The sequence below is a fragment of the Rhinatrema bivittatum genome, chromosome 5, assembly GCF_901001135.1.
Source record: "Rhinatrema bivittatum chromosome 5, aRhiBiv1.1, whole genome shotgun sequence".
In the NCBI taxonomy this organism is placed as follows: Eukaryota; Metazoa; Chordata; class Amphibia; order Gymnophiona; family Rhinatrematidae; genus Rhinatrema; species Rhinatrema bivittatum.
The window spans coordinates 95,498,427-95,519,505 of record NC_042619.1 but is presented as its reverse complement, the minus strand read 5'-3'; the positions used below and the strand labels follow the sequence as shown (position 1 = coordinate 95,519,505).

Genomic DNA, 21,079 nt, shown 5'->3' with positions numbered 1-21,079 from the left:
AAATCTTTTATATCTATGTAGCAACTGTTATTATCTATCATTACTTTTTCTATATGATCTGATTTTTTATTTGTTCTATCCTTCTATTGCTCAAATAAACTTACTTCCTTACCTGGAACCTTGACGTACTGAATCCAAGTTTGTGTGTGGCTCTCTGTGTAGGGGATAAGCTCCTGGGTTCAAGCCCCCAGGTATAATCCCAGTAAGTGTGTGTGGCTGTTTGTGTAGAGGATAAGACCCTGGTTTCAAACCCCCAGGTATAATCCCAATAATTGTGTGTTTATTTGAGATTAGCCCCCCAGGTCAGAGTCCCTGGGCATAAGAACATAAGAAATTGCCATGCTGGGTCAGACCAAGGGTCCATCAAGCCCAGCATCCTGTTTCCAACAGGATACCAGTGTGCACGGTCTGAACCCATAACTCACACCCCCCCACACCCCCCTACAATACACATCCTTTACAGACAACAAAATTAAATTATGCATGTATAATACATTTTACATGAAAAAGAACATTAAAAAGTACAGTCTGCTGAGACAAAAATAACACTTACAACATGCATATTATATTTACATGCACTCCTGTGGTACCAACCAGAAAACTCTGCAAAAAAGACACTTGGAACTCCTATGCAATTAGACTTTTTGTAATGCGTATTGGGTATGAGCTTGGCCTTCAGAAAGCTCTGAACAAACAGAATTACTATTACAATATAGTAAACATCCCATACCAAAACAACCCTAACAACCTTATCTATGAAAAGGCAACACTGCACATATTACACCAGGCCCTAGAACACAAATAAAACTCTTATTAGGAAACCAGGCTACTATAGATCCCTGCACAGAATTTACATGCCAGCAAAATACCTCACCTCGGTCACATATGCAGAACACAGACAGACTCTCACCAAATACAGAATAAAGAGAACAGAAAGTATAAACAGAAACATTCTGAGAAGAACTTAACTGGAACCCAAAACAAGCCAGCCACTATATGTAGCTCAACAATGGAAAAACAGAAACATTACCATTCTTCATAAAAACATTAAATAATAAAGTCAAGAAAAATAAAACAATTATAATAGTAAAATCATATTCATAAAAACAATAAATATTTCAAACAGTTAATGAATAGAATATACAAAATTTACGAAATGCCAAGAAAATATTTCAAAATATCCGATGAATAAAAACTACAATAATTAAAAAATGTTCTATTTTCTCCCAAAAAAGTAAATATTTTGAAAGAGCAGAATTATCAAATTACACCCAATAATTAAAACAAATAAGGATTAAAAAAAAAAAAATCTCATACCTGTGATCTTCTGATTTCCAGTCACCCTGAGATTGTCGTGGATTGGAGGAGGTAGGGATGCCCAAATTTTCTCTTCTCGCTCATTCACACGCACAATAACACATTCATTCTCTCACCGGCTCCCTCTCCCTCACAGATACATTGTGTGTGTGTGCCTGTGAGAGCCTATATGTGACACATGGGCTCTCACAGGCACACAAACATACACACAGGCTCTCACACAGACACATTCACAGGCACACAGGCTCTCATATAGATGCATATATAAAGGCTCTCACAAAGATACACACATATACACACAGGTTCTCACACAGTCACATACATGCACAAACACAAGGGCTCTCAGACACACACATACACAGGCTCTCACACAGACACACACATGCACAAACACATAGTCTCTCAGACACACACATGCACAAACACAAGGGCTCTCAGACACACACATACACAGGCTCTCACACAGACACACACATGCACAAACACATAGTCTCTCAGACACACACATGCACAAACACAAGGGCTCTCTGACACACAGGCTCTCAGTCACTCACACACATACACACATGGTCTTCTGTTGTCTTCGAGCAGTGAAGGGAATGAGCTCTACCGCAGCCCCGTGGGCCTTCCTGATTGGGGATGGGGGGGGGGGGGAGAGCGGAAGCTGTGCACTCACCCAGACTACCGAGAGCCTGCGATCGCGGACCCTATGCTTCCCCATCGAGAAAGGAGGAGGCATCCTCTGCTCAAAGAAATCCTCTGAAATCTGCAGGGAGGAGGAAGACAGAATCTCTCTTCCAGTGCTAGCCCCATGCCTGGCTCGCAGCGTCTGCCTCTACAAATGTTCAAATTCAGTCACTGGCCCGGGGCAGTAGGGAAGTGATGGTCCCTGCCCCCACCTATATAATCAATCAAAATCCAAATCACAGAAAAGAAAGTTCTGCCTGGACTGGCAGTTCTGAGGTGCCCATCGGATCAGTGGCTGGATGGAAGTCCCGTTTAAAGTCAGGGTCCAGAGGCAGATCGAGCGGATGGGAGGGCGGATTGTCGCTTTTCTGTTACCTTGTGCCCCCACGCCCACCTGCCAACTTTTGCTCTGCCTGTCCCCCAGAGAGAAAAGTGGGAGGGGCCAACAAGTCCTCATGCAAGAGCTTCTCCAGCTTCGACCTATGGTGAAGCCATAAAGGGGAGAGCTAAGAGGTCCGCTCTCCCTCAAGAGGAGACTGGGCGACCGCCAGCCCCTCCCGCTCGCTCCCCAGTTCTGAGCCGCTGCTCGGGAAAGCAGCACCATGTGATCGCGCACGCACGCGTGAATCACAGGATGCCACATGCCCACCTCCACCCAGGTGCGTTCCCGAGCCTCTTAGGGTGGATGGTCCAGATCCTCGTGTTTCAATCTGATTCGTTTCGTGTTTTTTTTACTACGTCCTGTGCCTGAACTGTAAACTCTGCGGGCGCACACGCGAACGGAAAACGAGCCTATCCGACGGCCGCCGACTGCTTGCAGCCTCTCTCCTTCTTCGGCTGCCGGTGGCCCCGCGGCCCTTCCTGTTGCCACCAGCTCGCCGCTTCCTCCGGGTGTGCCACCCCGTGCAAATACACGGTATGCACAGCCGGTCACGCCGGGCCTGTATGGGGCCTTTAAAAAAGCCTGTGATATCCTGCACATACCATCTTGTCATTCTGTGCACTTTTTGTGGGATTTGCCGCCTTTGAATGGATCTACCTGCCTGCTTTGCTGAGCATCAGAGGGTGGCTCTGCTCACTTTGTGATGTTGCAAAATGCTGGCTTGTAGGCTCTTTAAAAGGACCTGCCTGCCAGGTCTTACTCCTTTTGCTTGCCCCTTCACTCAAACATTCATGTGACTATTTGATTATCAACTCGTTTGCTGTTTTTTGGTGAATTTCTTCAGGTGTGCTATGGACATTTCTGTTGTAACAGAATGGAGTAGGTATAGGTTTCCATCAATAAGATCTCGCTCTAAAGCTTACTCTGGGGGAAAGGACTTGATTTAGGTATCATTGTTATCAGAACATTTTTTTTGTAAATTTGTTATCAAATGAGTTGCAATCTATCTTTGTCGATTCAATAAAAAAGAAAAGAGTGATGTTTTTCTTACAGAGCTTTTTGGCAAGGACTTAGATATTTTGGGGTAGATATTCAAAGCAGGCGGTGTAAGTAACTTAGAGGGTCATTTTCTATCCCTATCACACGTGAAAAGTCCCTTTTCCCATGCAATAACTAGATCGGGGTGGAGTCGGGACCGGAAGAGGAGGCGTCGGGGCAGACGCGGCGGTAACTTCGCTGGCGGTGATAAAGTAAGACCCGTTATCGCCGCTAGTAGGGCGCCCAGTAGCACCACCTTTCACGGTGGCGCTATTGGGTGCCAAAGCCGGCAGCGATAACACTGCGGTGGTGCGATCGCTGCCAGCTTTGCCCCCACCCCCACCCCGCTCCCCGTTACTGTGGGATTCAGAAAGCCATGCGCCATTAGAAAATCCAGGCCTTAGCCGGTTAGACCAAAACCAGTTAAGATCCGAATTATATTTAGCAGCACAGCAAAGCCTCTGAATATTTGCTTATATGTGCGCACTTAGCTGGATAAGTCTACCCAGCTAAGTTTAGACTTGCTCTATGGGGTGTCTGAACTTAGACATAAACTTATGCAGCTAATTCCAAATGTCAGTAGTTAGTAGTATAAGTTAAACCACTAACTCGCTCCACCCCGATCCGCTCAGTACACGCTTATGTTTTGTGTGTGTAACTTTTAGCCGTATATGGGACTTATGCGGATAAGCGGTGGCTGCTGGACTTAGGAGCAGATTCAGCGGCCGCTACGTAGCCACATAGGTTCCACTTATCCGGCTAAACAGCACTGAATGTGCTTTGAATGTCGGGCCCCTGATGTCTAGACAAGACATGGTGTTCAGATTCTGATATTTTATATCTTAATATTTTATGCCCAAATGGTTTTTTTCATGGTGCTTGGGAAGGTAAAAGGGGTGGGGGTGGGGATTGTTCATATATATATAAGGCTATTTTGCCTATAAAACAAATTTGTCTTGATATAGACGATGCTTGTGAGAGCTTGGTAGTCAAGCTGCATGATTGGGTTTTATGCCTACTTTACAGTCCCCCAGAAAGATTGCCAGGGATATTACTTTTTTATTGATTTTGTTGCTTCCCTTCTTTTGCAATCAGAAAATGTTTTATTGCTTGGGGACTTGAATATTCATGTTAATAGTAAACCCACTGGGGTGTTTACTGTTTTTCAAGATCTGATCACAGTGCTTACATTTTCTCGGTTAATTTTACAACTAGCACATAGGGCTGGCCACATTTTAGATCAGCTTTTGATCTTTAGCTCTAATATTAATATTAGTGTTGGATTACTTATCTTTTGAGTTCCCCAGTCCTTTGTTCCATTCATCATTTAATAACATTGAAAGTAACGGGACATCTGGAGGATTGGCAAAAAAGGAATTTATGACACCCCTCCCCAATAGATTTGGAGTAATTTAAAAAAAAAAAAAAGATCATATTGCAGGGGAATGTTAACTTTGATTCAGCTACAGCTTTGTCTTCATCTGTACTGGGTTATCTGTCCTCCGTGACAAAAAAGGTAGCTTCTCTTACAGTTAGGTCTAGAACATCATCATTGTAGGCCTCCATGGTTTAATTTAGAACTGGTATAAAAGAATCGTGGGATGCATAAGGTGGAAAGGAAATGGCACAGGACATGATTCTGAATTGTTCCAGAGGGTTATATATTGACCTGCTTGGAGTACAAGACTGCTTTGAGCATTGTAGGAAGACTTATTTTATAACCTGTCCTCAGCCCTCTTTAAATCACCCACAAGGCTTATTTCTAACTAGAAACTGCATATTGAAAGCACCTGATGAGGGGAGGTTCCAGTTTGATTCCTGTTCTACAAGCTTTTGCTGATTTTTGGGTTCAGAGAGCACATGGACAGGACTGGGTAAATACCAAACAATTACAGGGGTTGCCCCAGGAGGAGCCTTTACTGGAATTTGGATTAAGTATTTTCCCTCCTAGAGGGAAGTGGGAACAATTTCAAGTTGTTTCCAGAGCGGAAATAGTGAGGGTCGTAATCAAACTAAAGGCCTCTCGTTGAATCCCTGCTCATTTCCAGTTTTGTACGCTGCTCCGGATTTGTTTTTAGATTTGTTGGTACATGTAGCCCTTCCTAGAGTTGCTAGAAAGGGGTTTGAGATCTGGAGTGTTCCTTTTCCCAAGAGAGTTCAATAAGAGTTCAAAGAGCTGGGGGTTATCGGTGCTCCGCAAGATGCAAGGTGTGTTTTGTTTTCCTTCCTTCCCTTTGAAGGATGGGCTTCCAGCATGAGGCAGAGCCTAGAGCTGAACCAAGCCAGCTTGAGAGCGTAGTTTGAAGTGAAGGGTAGAGAAAAGGGAGGGGGATTCCTCACCAAGGCAACCAACTAGTTAGAAAAAGTGAACAAGTGAGTTTGCTTAGTAAAAGAGTATAACTGCTTACATCCTCCCAGGTGTAAAGAAGTGGTGTGGGAGAGAGGCCCTTCCAAAAGAATGCAGTCCTTGAGAGAAGAAAGAGTGGAGCTGGGGAAAAAGCCCAGAGGTGTGGATATGAGGAGGCTACCCCAAAGGCCCTGGAGGAGAGACTGAAGAAAAAATTGCTTTGGGGTAACTGTTCTGCATCTGTGACTTGGTTTTTTGGTTTTTTTTACTCTACCTGTTTTATTTCAAGATTTGTTTTTCCTGGACTGTATCCTGATAATTCAATTTTTTTACCTTTTGAATCTGGACACTATTGTGGTTTTTGCAATAAATTATTTTTGTTTTAGAACTAAAACAGAGGTATGGGCCCTAAATTTAGATAATTCTCCTCTAGGGTCTTCCAAAAGTAATCTGGGCTCCATTATTATTATTATTATTATTATTTAAAATGCTTAAATTCCACTTGTGTTACACAGTCATTCCAAGTGGATTACAACAAAAGCATACAATAAAATAAAACATCACATCAATACAAATATACATTATTGGTTTAATTCCATGTGCCTGGAACTATTCCAGGACTGCAGAGGTGTCATTCATCAACTCTGACTTCAGAGGGAAACAGCAGAGGTGAGTCCAGAGAAGATGGAGATCCAGGGTCCTCCCCAGCAATCAAACATGGCAGTGGAGACAGCCATGCCACAAGACACAGTGGGGTGAATACTGGGGATGGGGTGACCTGACCCCCCAAAAGCACCACTGTCACTTGGGCCGGTGGGAATGATGGAGCTGCAGCAGATGTGGTGATCAAAGCCATGTATGAGGCAGGCTGTTGGGATGCGGAGATGGATGAAGGAGGCTAGACCAACTGGAAGGGTCAAGACCTATACATGGGATAGCTTCAGTGCAGAGCAAGAGTGCTGGCCAAGAGTGAGGAAAGGAACAGACCCTTCAAAAGGTCTATGAAGAAGCTCTGGGGGCCTTTGGTGAGCCTGTCCCTACCTGGGCTGAGAAAGTTGAGATGGGAAGCCCAGAGTGTACATGCATCCAATGTAACATCCATAGCCCCAACTGCTTCATGACCATCAAAAGAGATGCTCTTTGTTCAAGACCATATCTATGTCTGGTATATCATCAGGGTTGTCCATCGCTAGCCCTGATCCTGATCAGATGCCTGGTATAATAGCTAGTTCAGCAGCTGATGACTTGGGCAATTCAGAGGAAACCAAGGATGGAGAGATGAGCTGGATCTTGATTTCACCACTACAATTTGGAAGACAAACCTAAGATAATGATTGAATGTCATGGATGCAAGAAGATTATCAACTGGTCTAGACAGGAGCACTGTATAAAGTGGATGGTAATGGATCTGTGGGGACAGTCTTACCCCCTATGTGCCAATGAACAGGGGCGGTAACTTTTAAACAGCTGCACGGGCAAACTTGTACACGCGAATGATGGCTTGTGCAAATGGAAACAGCCATTTTACAGCATATGTGCATATGATATAAAATTGGCTGTATGCAAGTACATGAGCATGCAAATTTGTATGGACATGTGCTTGTGCGCACAAATGCCAGCTCTACTGCGTAAATGGGGGGATTTTATTTCATATACATGCTGACGCAATTACTAGTTTCCCCAGTCTATTCCCAGTTTGCCCAGGTAAAGGCTCTCAACTTCCTAACCCCTATAATTAACCTTCCTCCTTTTTACCCTTTTACCCTGTTAGCCCCGACCCTTCAAAGCCTGCTGACTAGTCCTGATTTTTTTATTTTAAAATTTACATAACATCCATAGCAGAAGTAAAGTTATACAGTAGGGGATCCCGGTGTGTGCACATTTCAAGTCACCTTCCCGAAACGCCCATGCCCCGCCCCTTCTTTTACTTTCAGATATGTGCGCATTCTAGGAGATACGTGCACACTCGGACGCTTCTTCAAATCCACGTGAGGGTGCCGGCCTGAGCCACACACATATCTCCGGGCTTTGGTGCACCTAGGGCTTAAATGTGATAAATGGTGCACCTAGGGCTTACATTTATTTTATTTATTTATTTGAGTTTTTTCTATACCGGCATTCACGGAATTCGTATCATGTCGGTTTACATAAAACAAGGGGTGATCAAAACATTATAAACGTGCATAAATATGAGAGTAAACATTTAAACATTATAACAAGTTATAAAAGTGCGCAGAAAAATCAGTTACAATAAAACAAGGATGGTTCTAACTGGGAGAAGAAGAAGAGTATGATAGAAGTTTTAGCAAGAAGAAGAACGAGCAGTTTTTGGTATGTCTGTATCAGTTTAGTGGGAGGTAATCCGTCTTTCTGTATTTGGTGGAAGAGCATCAGTCTGAGTCCGGAAAGGCTTTCTTGAACAGCCATGTCTTAAGTCTCTTTCTGAAGGTTGGAAGACATGGTTCCTGTCGTAATTCTAAGGGGATTGAGTTCCATAGTGGGGGACCTGCTGTAGAGAAGGCCCTGTCTCTCAGAGTTATATGTTGGGTGGTATTGGCGTGTGGTACCTGTAGAAATTCTCTGTACACTTCTCTAGTGGGTCTGTTGGAGGAGTGTTTTTTGAGAGCTATTTGTAGATGGAGTGGAGCTAGTCCATGGATGTTTTTGAAGATTGTGGTGAGGGATTTATGGATTATTCTGTAGTGTATTGGCAGCCAGTGAAGGTCTTTAAGGACTGGCGTAATGTGATCTCTTCTTCTCTTAAATGTGATAAATGGCGTAATGTGATCTCTTCTTCTATTAAATGTGATAAATGGGTCCAGGCTGAGATTTACTATTGCATCAAGATTGACACAGCCTGTTGGGGTTGTCATGGAATCATCCCATAGTGCAAGCCACTATCCAGAAGCAGTGCCAGAAGCAGTGCCAGCATAAGTCTTCTACGTAGGTAGCAGACTTATGCATGTCTCTTTGGAAGGTTAAAAAATAGCTCCGAATAGGTGTAAATATGGGCCTCGCTCAGGAATGCCCTGGCCCGCACCTTTTTTACTTATGCAATTTTGCTCAGGCATGCTTACTTACACATGCATATTTGGGTTTATGAAATAGGATATATGTGAGCACATGGTATTTTACACACGTAAATGCTAATTTCACATGCACAACTTTTTGAAAATTCACCTATAAGTTAGGTGCTGAGATCTTTTGAATATCAGGCCCTATGTTTCTGTCTTTCTTCGCAGGCAGGTCAATAATGGCAATAGTTTTGATTTGCAGCATGTTAATCACTTTTGCGTGTTTTTCTTATTGTGATGTAGCCTGTATTCTATGGTGGTTATGGGTACCAAGTAGAGATACAGACCTGGTACTCAGAACTGACTCTTTGCACATTGAGTGAATTCTTTTCTTTGTTTTAATTGGGTATTTGTATTGTTTTCTCAGATTTCTGAAAATGTGGATCATCATGCAGATGATGTGAATAATGAATATTGATGAATTAGAACTGCCTATTTTGGTGTGTGTACTGTATGCTGGGATTGAGGGATGATTGACTTCAGATGAAGCTGAATTGTTTCCATTCCATTTTTATACTAATCCCTGATGAAGGTCCATTTCTTAAACTGAAATGCTTGAAGTGGTATGGAATAAATAATTTCTTTTGGATTTGGAGGGCTTGATTCTTTACTTTCTTGCCCTCTTTCTGTCCCTATTCCCTCCCAGCACACAGAGGAAGCTGCTCATTCTGACCTTCCCCACCCTAGAATTCAGGCTGACCCTGGCCTCAGCACATTTAGAGCAGCGAGGTTAGCATATCAGGAAAGGGCTTTTTCCCCAATGCATTTACTCTAGAACTGGAAGCAGACTAATCATCACTTGTGATTCTCCATTTTGTATTTCCAGTCAAACCAGTCTTTCAGCATCATACTGTTTGAATTCAATCCCCCCTTAAATTAAGGGGGATTAAACTAATTGTATAAATTATGCCCAACTCTATTGATTAGGGGTTGGGAAGGGAGAGTAGAATAAAAAAAAAAAGAGAGATCTATTTGATGTCTTACACCTATGTATTAGGTTAATATTAAATTCCTGTTTTAGTTTTTTGTCTAAGATTTTATAAATGGTTGTAATATGTTAATATTCTGAATCGAATACTAGTCTAAGATTTTATAATTGTCTGTAATATTTTAATAGGTTAATATTTTGAATTGAGTTTTAATTTTATATTTTTATCTCTTATTTATGTTAACCGTAGCGATGGAACTGCACTGTGCAACGGTATAAAAAAATTGTATAAATAAATAAATATGTAGCTCCAACCCTCTCCAACCCATATTCTTCTCATTTTACTCCCAACCCTCAGTCTGATCAGACCTTTACTGGTGAGATCTTTCCTAGGGTGTGGGAGAGAGGTAGCATCAGGTGTCTTGCTACAATGTGAGTGGCTCATGTATAGCACAGGATAGGTGGAAGAGGAGTGGCTGGAGAAAATGATTAATTTTTTATTTTGCCCCCTTTCCTCCTTCAGTGGTCTTTGCTGCACACACTCCCCAGCCAGTATGATGGCTAGTTAAGGTGATCCTTCAATAGCCCAATGGACACCTCCTCCAAAGCGCACACTCAGTGCCATTCATGGGTCAGCAGTAGGATTACCACCTCATCTCAGGTCAACTAACCAGGCTAATGCAGTCCTGGTTTTGCGGTGTTGCATGCTTTGATTTATAGGGTAGGGAAGTCCCTCATGTGTCAGAAACGTCTGGTGTTCCACCCATGTCAAAGCCCTTCCAGTTGGTTTCATGGGTCTGCAGTGGAACCGGCAGACTCTTCCGATTCCCCCTGGGTGCAATCCCCTTTACCACCCTCCCTCGCCCCCTAGTATAATCCTTTCCCAACAGCAGGAGGAAATCACTGCTTCTCACCCATGTCTGCCGCCTCTTCTGCCAGCTTCACACTGAATTCTGAACTATGCAAGGATCCACAATCTTTTGGGACCCATGAGTGCTGTGCATTCAGACTTTAGAGTAAAGCTGATAGACTTAGGTAAGAAATGCTGCCCTCCTCCTGCTGGCGAAAAAAGAGAAAAGGGGAGAAAGAACTGGATTGGAGGTGAAGAGATTGTATCAGGGCAGGGGGGAACAGTTAGGCAGAAGATCATGCTGAGGGGAGGGGGCAGAAAGATATAAGCTGGGGGTGGGGGGAACTCCAAACAGGTAAATTGCCCCAGGTTCTATATCCTCCTAGGGTCAGCCCAGTTTTATGTATTTAGAAATGCCCCATCCTAGAGCACAATTTGTTACCACAATACACATAAGTTAGAATCTTATCCTAGGCAAGAGTGGCGCAGTAAAGATAATATTCCTTTTAGGCCTTTAAGAATATTATTTGGGACAAATAATTTTCAGATATCCAGCAAAAACAAGTGCTCTGGACTACTGCCAAATATATTCTGCCAGAAAATCAATGTTTAAGTGCTGGAAGCATAACAATATATGATACCAAATTTTAATGTCTAGTGTTCCAGCTTGCTTGAAAGTACATAGTACTACAGAATTCATAACTTGCAATGACTGAGTACTCAGAAACAGAGAGAATCATGGGTAAGGTTTAATCTGTAAACAAGAGCTTGCATAATATTTCAAGATGATTTTCCTTATGAAATATAGATTCCCTTCATTATGATTTCTCATTGTTGTCTTTGACATGCTATAGTGAATTCATCACTTGTTACGTATTTAAAATTTGGCATAAATCAACAGTTTTTAAGTCCTTTTATTCTGCCTCTACATTTTGTCAGTGTTTCCTTCTCTGCAACAGTGTTGGTCTCACTGAACTTTACTTAATAAGGAGGTTATCCGTGGACACAGAATGGGAAAATGTCCTTTTGAATAATGTGTACCATGTTACGACTTATTTCACAAAACTGCACAAGAATTTTAGCAGACAGGATGCCAAGTGGTGAAAACTAGCAGGGGACTTAAATACATAAAAATAGATTCCTATTACTCTTCAAAAAATGTGCTTCTAGGGCTACAGATAGAATATATTTAGTGGCTTGCATCTTCTGTGGGCAATCAAAAGGTGCCCGCAGTGAACTCCACTACATTTCAGGCAGATGCAATTATATAGTCAGTATTTATAAGAGCTGACAATCTTCATGAGGTCCATGGCTTTTGTTTGGGCTTGCACTAATAAGCCCATTGCAGGCTCATGGGTTTCAAGGCAGCTGATCACAAGTGGCTGCAGATTTGAGTGATGCTGCATATTGCTGGAAGCTCTTAATGAACAGCACTACAATAGCAATACATCTGCAACATATCTTACCTGTGAATAGATCTTGGTTACAAAGGATTGTCAGGTGAATTTTTTAAAGTTGCGCACATAAAGTGTAAAAATAAATAAATAAATAAATAGCACTTAGGTGTTTAAAATAGCACATAACTGAGTATATGCTATTTTAGAAACCTCAATACACACACATAAATCAGGGTTTGCAAGTAAATTTACCTGTGTAAGAAAAGGGCAGACCTGGGGCATTCCAGGGAGGGGCATACATTTATAAGAGTAAGTTGCCATTTTATAAGTACTTTACGCATGATAATTGGCACCTTCCTCACGTATATCAGGAGTAAATGCATATATAGGTGTGCACAAGCAGTTTTGAAAGCTATTCTCCCTGTCCTTACAACTCAAAAATGTCATTAGAAAAAAAAGGTGGAACAGACTAGGGATGTGAATCGTTTTTTGACGATTTAAAACAATCGTCAGATATATTTTAAATCGTCAAAAATCGTTAGAGCCGCGATACAATAGCAATTCCCCCGATTTATCATCAAAAAATCGTAAATCGGGGGAGGGTGGGAAAACCGGCACACCAAAACAACCCTAAAACCCACCCCGACCCTAAAACCCACCCCGACCCTCACTATGTCATCGTATGACATAGTGAGGGCAAAGGTAGCGCTGGTGCCATTTTGAATATTGGCAATACGGCCCGAGTGCAGGAGGTTGCTCCTGGACCCCCACTGGACTTTTGGCAAGTCTTGTGGGGGTCAGGAGGCCCCCCCCCAAGCTGGCCAAAAGTCCCTGGGGGTCCAGCGGGGGTCCGGGAGCGATCTCCTGCACTCGTGACGTCGGGTGACAGGAACCAAAATGGCACCGGCGCTACCTTTGCCCTGGACCCCAGGTAATTTAAAACATTTTGGGGGGGTTCGGGAGGGTGGGGGATTTGTTTTAAAGGGTTGGGGTGGGTTTTAGGGTTGTTTTGGTGTGCTGGTTTTCCCGCCCTCCCCCGATTAACGATTTTTTAAACAAAAAAAAAAACATAACGATCAGACTTCAGTCCCCCCCCAGCCAAAATCGATCATTAAGACGATCGATCACATGATTCACATTCCTAGAACAGACCCAGGGATATAATGCAACAGTTTCCTTAAATAATAAATGTTTAACACAACCTTAATTCTTTCCATTACATTTTAGACTGGTGAGTCCCAACTCTCTTCTGGAGGCACAACTATCCATTCAGGTTTACAGGATTTCCATATTGAATATTCATGAGATAAATTTGCATATCTGAAGTGTCCATTGTATGCAAATCTATCTCATGCATATTCGTTATAGATATGCTGAAAACACAACTGGTTAGATGTGCCTATAGGAAAGGGTTGAGAAGCATAGTTTTAGACTTGGTGTTTGGTAAATAGGGCTGAAAGAAGAATTAGGTAGGGGTGTACATTCGTTTGCAATGTATTGGCAATCCGCAACGTTTAGGGCCATATTCATTGTATTCGTGGGGAAGCGAAACGTATCGCGATTCCCACAAATACAACGAATCTTCACGAATTATTTGGCAGTGTAAAGGAGCGAATTTAAACAAAACTCCCACCCTCCTGACCCCCACAAGACTTACCAAAACTCCCTGGTGATCCAGCGGGGGTCCAGGAGCCATCTACTGCACTCATCCCATCAGCTGCCGGTTTTCAAAATGGCACCAATAGCCCCTGTGACATAGGAAGGGCAAAGGCTATCGGCGCCATTTTGATTACTGGCAGCCGACGGCCCGAGTGCAGCGATCGCTCCCAGACCCCCACTGGACCACCAGGGACTTTTGGCAAGTCTTTGGGGGACACTCCTAACCCCACAAGACTTGCCAAAAGTCCCTGCTGGTCCAGCGGGGGTCCGGGAGCGATCTCCTGCACTTGAGCCGTCAGCTGCCAGTATTCAAAATGACGCCGATAGCCTTTGTCCTTACTATGTCACAGGGGCTACCGGTGCCATTGGTCGGCTCCTGTCACATGGTAGGAGCACAAGATGGCGCCGGCCGTCCATTGCTCCTCCCATGTGACAGGGGCCGACCAATGGCACCGGTAGCCCCTGTGACATAGTAAGGGCAAAGGCTATCGGTGCCATTTTGAATACCGGCAGCCGACGGCGTGAGTGCATTAGATGGCTCCCAGACACCCGCTGGACCACCAGGGAGTTTTGGCAAGTCTTGGGGGGGGTCAGGAGGGTGGGGGGTTGTAGTTAATTAAATTTTAGCCAGGAAACGATTAAGAATGGAATGCATGAACGGATCGGGGCCCTTCTTGCCGAATGCAACGTATCTGCCCCCCCCCCCCCAACGAATACGAATACCGAATGTAATGTATGCGGTCCCTCTGCACATCCCTAGAATTGGGCAAAACAATTGCAACCCTTTCTCCTCATGGCCATAAAACTTCAAGTATTTGTAATTTTAATTACTTTTTCCATGGCATCACATTTTAAGTCTTCACAAAAAAATAAATCTGGAATTGCACATTACCTCGTAACCAAAAAACATGGTTATGTTGCAAACTGAGATGTCAAATATTCAGACACCAGATTTTTGGCAGCTTTTTATAGCTTTTACTTAGGCTTTTACACTGCTTCTTGTGGGTGGCTTTATGTCTAAGCCTGGCATGATAGTAATTTGGAAGAAATTTCCTAGTATTGGGACATGCAAAATAAAGTTTCCATAGAAAAATATAAAAAACAAATTTCCTCAGAATGATCTCTTTTTCCATAAGAAATGTTAAAAAAAAAAAAAAAATATATATATATATATATATATATATACTTGTTTGGTAAACTCTTCTACAGAGCAGTTCCTGCCAATTGTGCTTGCACTGATACCTGGAAGTTAGAAATCTGTTTTTGAAAAGAATTTTAAAAAGATTAAGTTGATTCAATTTTGCTGAAAAGGAGGAATTATTATGATATTTGATTACAGCACTGGTAATATCTGCTGCAAGTGAACTGGGTTTCTCAACAAAAGGTTGGATTTTTATAGGATATTTTCCATTTCATGAACCGGATATACAATATGCATTTCATCCTTTCTGGGGGGGGCTTATTTTATATTCCTTACCAAATTTAGATAACAAAATGATAAAAGCTGTGGGGAGGGGGAGGGGAAGACTGGATCAGCTTTTAATTCTACTGTATTTTTGTAAACACATTTTGGCAGGAATTGAATGCTATGCATATTAGAAAGTTATTCTTCATAGTGTGGGTGAATAAGGAGACTGCCTATAGTTTCCTTACATATCTTAGCTCTGTTGGACTTGAAAACAAATGTTTTACCAAGATTTCATTCAAATTTGGAAATGTATCTTTGTATAATTCTTGGGTTTATCAGGCTTAATCCTAAAATCAGATGGCCAACAGCACATAGGAAGAAGAAGAAGCACATTTATCGATAGGTTTCCTTACCTGCTGTAAAAACTTTTCATTCATTTGAGCAAATGGATGTGCAGGGGGCTTAATACCTGACACCATCAATCCAGGGCCAAATAGTCTTGGGTTCTGCAAGTCAGGTTTAAATTTGTCATAGAAAATGTTAGATGGTTTATTGTCACTGCTTAATGTCCTTTGTTCTTTTGGCATTGGAATATTGCATGCTGAGGTCCCATATGAGAGCCCACTTGCTTCAAACGGCGTATCAAGTCTGTCCATTGCCTGAGGACTTCTTCTAATGTAGGTAATGATTTTAGGTCTCACATGTTTGGGCTTAGGTAGGATTGGTTTGGTTTCAATCTTCTCTTCGGGCTTTTCACTGTAATTGCTCTCTACCTCCCCCCTGTTGGTAGGGGAAGGCTTGGAATGTATTAGTACGGGTTTAGGGATCCCACTGTTGCAAATAGTCTTGATGGGTGTTTTAGTGGATATGTTTAACAATTGTGTACTCTCCATGGGAGATAGGACGGGAGACGGCAATAGTCTGTCACCATGAATTGCATAAAGATTCTTCAGGTTGCAGTCCACTCCGACGGGCTGGCTGTTTATATTAGCTGCTGCCACTGGGTAGAAGGGAGTGGGAACACATAAAAAAGCATCGGTGGCTGCCAGAGTCTTACAGCTCTCCTTTACTTCATCTGGATGCTGTTTCCTTTCAGTTGCTGTCTGCCTGCTCTGAAGTGAAGATGTTGCAGTACCTTCCACAAAAGCCTCACTTCTGCTTGTCAGGAAATTATTGTCTCCGTCTGGGTAGCTAGCATGCTCAGCCGGCACAGTCTCTTCAGTCTGGTTTTCTAAGGCAGGTTCAGTGCTGCTCGCAGGTTTCCCTTCAGCAGGTTTCGCTTTATTCTCCATGGCTTTCAAAAACTTGCCTCCAGGTGGATGAACAGTATGCACAAAAGACATGTAGTCACTTCCTACCTGAAAGTCAGTGGCGTGAGCTTCATCAGCGTTTCTGTTTCTATTAGGTGACGATTTACCATTGAACTTGTCACTGACAGGAGGAGAAGCCACAGGAAATTCTGGTTGCTGGTCCTTGTCGGCTATAGCATATCCTTCACTGTCTAGACGACTTGTCCTGTTTGCATTGGCACTGTTTTCACTTGAAAACACAGGGCACATGCTGCCAGTTAGTAATCTGTCAGTAGCTTCAGCTTGGTTTGACAGTGGACCCTCTGCTCTATTGCACGTGTCCTGCAAGTGAGACTCTCTGGTTTCTCTTCCCCGTCTTTCTTCATCCTGTGAAGAAATGCCTCCTTTGCTTTGACATCCCACCAATTCCACTAGCATAATGCTCTCAGTCTTTTGCTGTATGGACTGTAGCATCTCTGATTTTCTACACAAACCCTCCTGGGTGAACTGTGCTTCTGATATATTAGAAATTTCCTGAGGTTTGCCAGCTAAATTAAGATGATCTACATAAGTAGGATGCCATGTGCTTTGCTTGTTAAAGTTTGACAGCTTTTCCAGATCTGTTTGGAATTCTGGAATATTTGTTTTTTTGATTTCTGAGGTAGATGGTTTAGCATAAAAAACAATCTTTTTCTCTTCTGAGGTATTGTTGAGTGGATGAAAAGCTAGGCCTAGATTTTGAACTGTTGGTGTTTTCTGTGATTTCTCAGTGCTGCCAATTACATGGCACGATGTTCCATGGGAATCCAGTGATGCAGATAGCAAATTCCTGTATGATAAACTCCCAATATACTCTTTTGCAAATGATTCTGTTCTGTTAGATGAACTGCTGAATCTTCCCAAAGAAATGTCTTTTGTTCCTTCAGTTTCCACTACCTTCTTTAATTTATCCTGTGACCCGGTCTGCATTGCTTCTCTATCACTGCTTACAGTAAAATCTAAACTGCTCTCATTCATATTGCTTTTCAAATTCAGCTGATGCTGTCCATGGCAAACAGGAGTAGTCTTCAACATGTCCTTGGTACCATCAGTCATACGGTCTTCATTAGGTGCCCTGTTTCTTGCATGCTGCTGGCTAAAATCCAGTGTAGCCCTCTTAACACCCTGAGACTCTTCACCACAGTCCTCAGGCTTGACGGAAGCCTTACCCAATTGTGTAAGCTTTTTCGATCCACCAAGATAAACGTTTTCCATTCCATCTATCTCATCACGTTGCTTGCCTTCATCTTCTGGGGTTTTACTGTGCGTCAAAATTTGGTTGGCATTTGTATCTCCTGTACTTATTAGGTTTTCATTGTTATTTTGTACTTGGCTGCGATTGTCTTGAAGATTAGTATAGCATGTCTTGTTGGGAACCAGTGGTGCACTCATGCTGAGGTTTTAATTGAGTGTCTTGGCGGATAACACACTTGCATGGAAAAACGAGTCTCTTATTCAGCAAGCTCATTAGTTAAACATACTTAAATTAAAAGGCTAATTGCAAATCATTAGAACAGGTCCTTTTTTTTTCTGTTTCTTGGAGCCACACTTGTCAGTTTCACCTACTCTTACTGTATTTCAGTTAATTTCACAACCCAGGCAGTCTTTGAGGTACAGAGTAATATAATGAAAGTGAACCAGTCTTGTTGAGTTTCCTCTGGTAGGCAGTCAATTAATCCATTTAACCTATAAATTAGAAAAAAAGAAATAACAGTAAGTTGTTATGTAGATCTTTCCATGACTGGAAATGCATATTAACAAGTACTTAGTGCTGTATATGTTGGGAGGGGTGTTCCTTTTCTACTTATGCCCTATCACATTCCTGATGCTTGGTGTTGGCCTCCAGCATTAGCAGCTCTTTTGGGCATATGAGCCTTTGTTGGCAGGCTATGGTTTTGATATCCCCCAGTTTGGCTGTCACAGCCACAGTCTTTGACCAAGAAGCATGGATTACAGCTCCCTTCGGAGCCTGGTATACTGTGTGCCAGCCATTAGGAGTTACAGGGCCCAAGAATTAGAAGGCAGGTTCAGAAACAGAACAAGGCTTCCTCTGTGGCTGTACATGGTGCTAGCACAGGGCCATCAGACCAGCTCCAATCCAGGTTGTTTCTAAATTAGTTGATGGGATTAATTTTCAATGTTACAAGTGTCAGCAATTCATGTACACATTTTTTTGTTTACTTCTTGTAAAAAGTTTCAAAAATAAAAAATGCATGCATTTAACCAAATTTGCAAGTCATTGATGAAATAATCAATAGAGGTTAATGTAAAAGCTGTTGATACATGTAGGCAGGAGGAGGAATAGATTCTTGTAATCACACGAATAGGACAACAGATTCACTGCTGAGCCTATAAAAGATAATCACTTTCTGGTACATACTTCAGGCTTTCATTCCTGCAATGGATACATGTCGTACAGTATATACAATGATTCTGCACCCCATATGCTATCCTGGAAACTCTAAGCAGAAAAACACTTGGTCACTACAGTGATCTGACAGTCAACAAATGGTGCGCTGGAAGAAAGCAGCAGCTGCGTTTCATCTCACAGAAGGTACTACAGGCCAGTAGTTTTTGGACCAGTTTGCATGCATTGCCCAGCAAGGAAAGGACAGCATGCTTTAAATAAGAGTTACATAAATGTATTAGGAAAAACTATTGCCATTATGTTATGGTTGCATTATACTTTTTGCTTAGAGATTTGAATGTATTTGAAAGGTGCCAGTCTGAAAGCACTAGCAACCAAAGTCCAACATTTGTCTATACAGTGAGTACAGTACTGGCAGTAGCAATGCAAAAGGGAATTCATGCTGCATGCCTGCCTATTCTTTTATCCTTCCATGAACAATACTGTGAAGTTGCAGTATTGTTAGGAATTTGGACTCTCGTCCACTAGCAACGGGACTGAGAGCGCCAACTCATTTCACATTGACTATCAAATACCTCTAAGATGGTAAAATGACTTTCAGTCACTTTTATCCTAAGCTGGATGTGAACCAGTGATCTAGAGGCAAAGTGATCTCTAACTCAAGCTAATCCACCGAGCCATCCAATCCACTGATGTGATTGTATTTAAATGAATAAGTCAGAAAATTCAGATTTGGCACCCATTCACCATTCTAGAATGCTTCTAGTGTATTGGATTTCTAAACGGGAAAAGTGCCTAAAATTCTTTATTTCACATAATTGTGGGATGATGTCATATAAAAACAATTCCTGATACCATTAGTGATATAATAACTATAAAAAAAATGCTGTTAATGGCTATAACCCAACATTTCCTGACTTTTATATATTTATATTATAATCATATAGTTACTATAAGATAGATTTTATAAATGAATTTTACTAGGTTTTGTTAATACTCACCAAACTTTGCACCTATCGCCACTAGCATACGACATCACTGTCAGCATGCACTATCAGCATGCTCTTTCAGCTTACATGGGTGCTCAGGACTTAGCTAATCCTTGCTGCTATGGGTGCATTTTTACCTTGGCCCTTCAACTCCTCCAGTTAGGGCAGCAAGGGCTAGCTAATACATTGGCACACCATGATTAAAAGGGTCCCTATTAGTATCAATATTGATGTCCACAGTTTTACCACGAGGTATAAAGGTCGAGGTGTGTTGTTTATGTCTGTAGAAATATGTTATAGCTGAGGAAGCAAGCACAGGCATGTGGCCCAGTAATAACATATCACTCTTTTTAATGCTGTGGATTCATACCAGTTGGTTCATGGAGATACCATACTGCCAAAAACAGAAATAACAATAAGCAAGGTCTGCCTCCTTAAAAATATGTCAGCATGAATATTGATACTAAAACAATCAGTGCCTTTCCATAGCGACACTATGATGCTATGAGAAGAAACATTTATATTTCGCAACACTTCTGGAACTCATGTTCTAAAAAAAAATATTTTTCACACATTGACAATAAAGGAGCGGAATGGGAGGGAACTTCCTAAACCCCTAGCTAGCCTGCCTCCCTTTTCCCCTCTCCGGCCCGACCCCTAAAACCCCGCTAACATTTTTTTTTTTTCAGACTTACCTGCTCTCCAGAGCAGTAGCAGGTTGCGTGCGCCGGCTGGCTACCGGTGAATGCTTCAGCAAGACAGTGCCTAATGGCGCTGTCCTGATCTGCCCTCGCCCCACCCAGACCTCGCCCCCACCCCTTTTATCGAATCCGGTTCTTCCATGCGTACTGAGAGATATGCGTGTGGCCGCGGTCGTTCGAAAATCCCCAGGGCACAAGCGCGTCCTGGCCACACACATATCTGCTGGATTTTTGTGCGTGCTGGGTTTTTAAAATAGGGCCATAAATTGGTTAGTCTATAAGGTGCCACCCACCTCGTGTCATTTTTAGTAAAGTTATAGGTTACAGGAAGTACAATATTAGGGACAGGTCTCAGGTTTTCATGCTGCTCCACTTTGTCCCTGGTCAGATTTCATTTCTGTCCTGGTTCCAGGGTGCCATACATTTCGCTGCCACAAATGCTATTTCTCCTGTTTCTCCCAGGATTCTAGAGAGTTTTTCCTTCTCACTCTTTAGTGGGAAGTCTTTCATTTTCTTTGTCAGCTTTGGGAAAAGGGTATCTCTAATCTCTTACAGGCCGATACAGTACAGTGCGCTCCAGTGGAGCGCACTATTAACCCGCATTTG

At 42.5% G+C, this 21,079-nt stretch overlaps 1 protein-coding gene across 1 annotated transcript in view; it reads right to left on the bottom strand.

Moving 5' to 3' along the window:
• LOC115092360 (microtubule-associated tumor suppressor candidate 2-like) overlaps positions 1-21,079 on the bottom strand; it is a 411,409-nt gene that overhangs the window by 82,029 nt on the left and 308,301 nt on the right. Inside the window, exon 2 of the mRNA XM_029603160.1 lies at positions 15,501-18,101. Coding sequence (XP_029459020.1) covers positions 15,501-17,807 — 2,307 coding nt within the window. The 5' untranslated portion in view covers positions 17,808-18,101. The remainder of the gene's footprint in view (positions 1-15,500; positions 18,102-21,079) is intronic.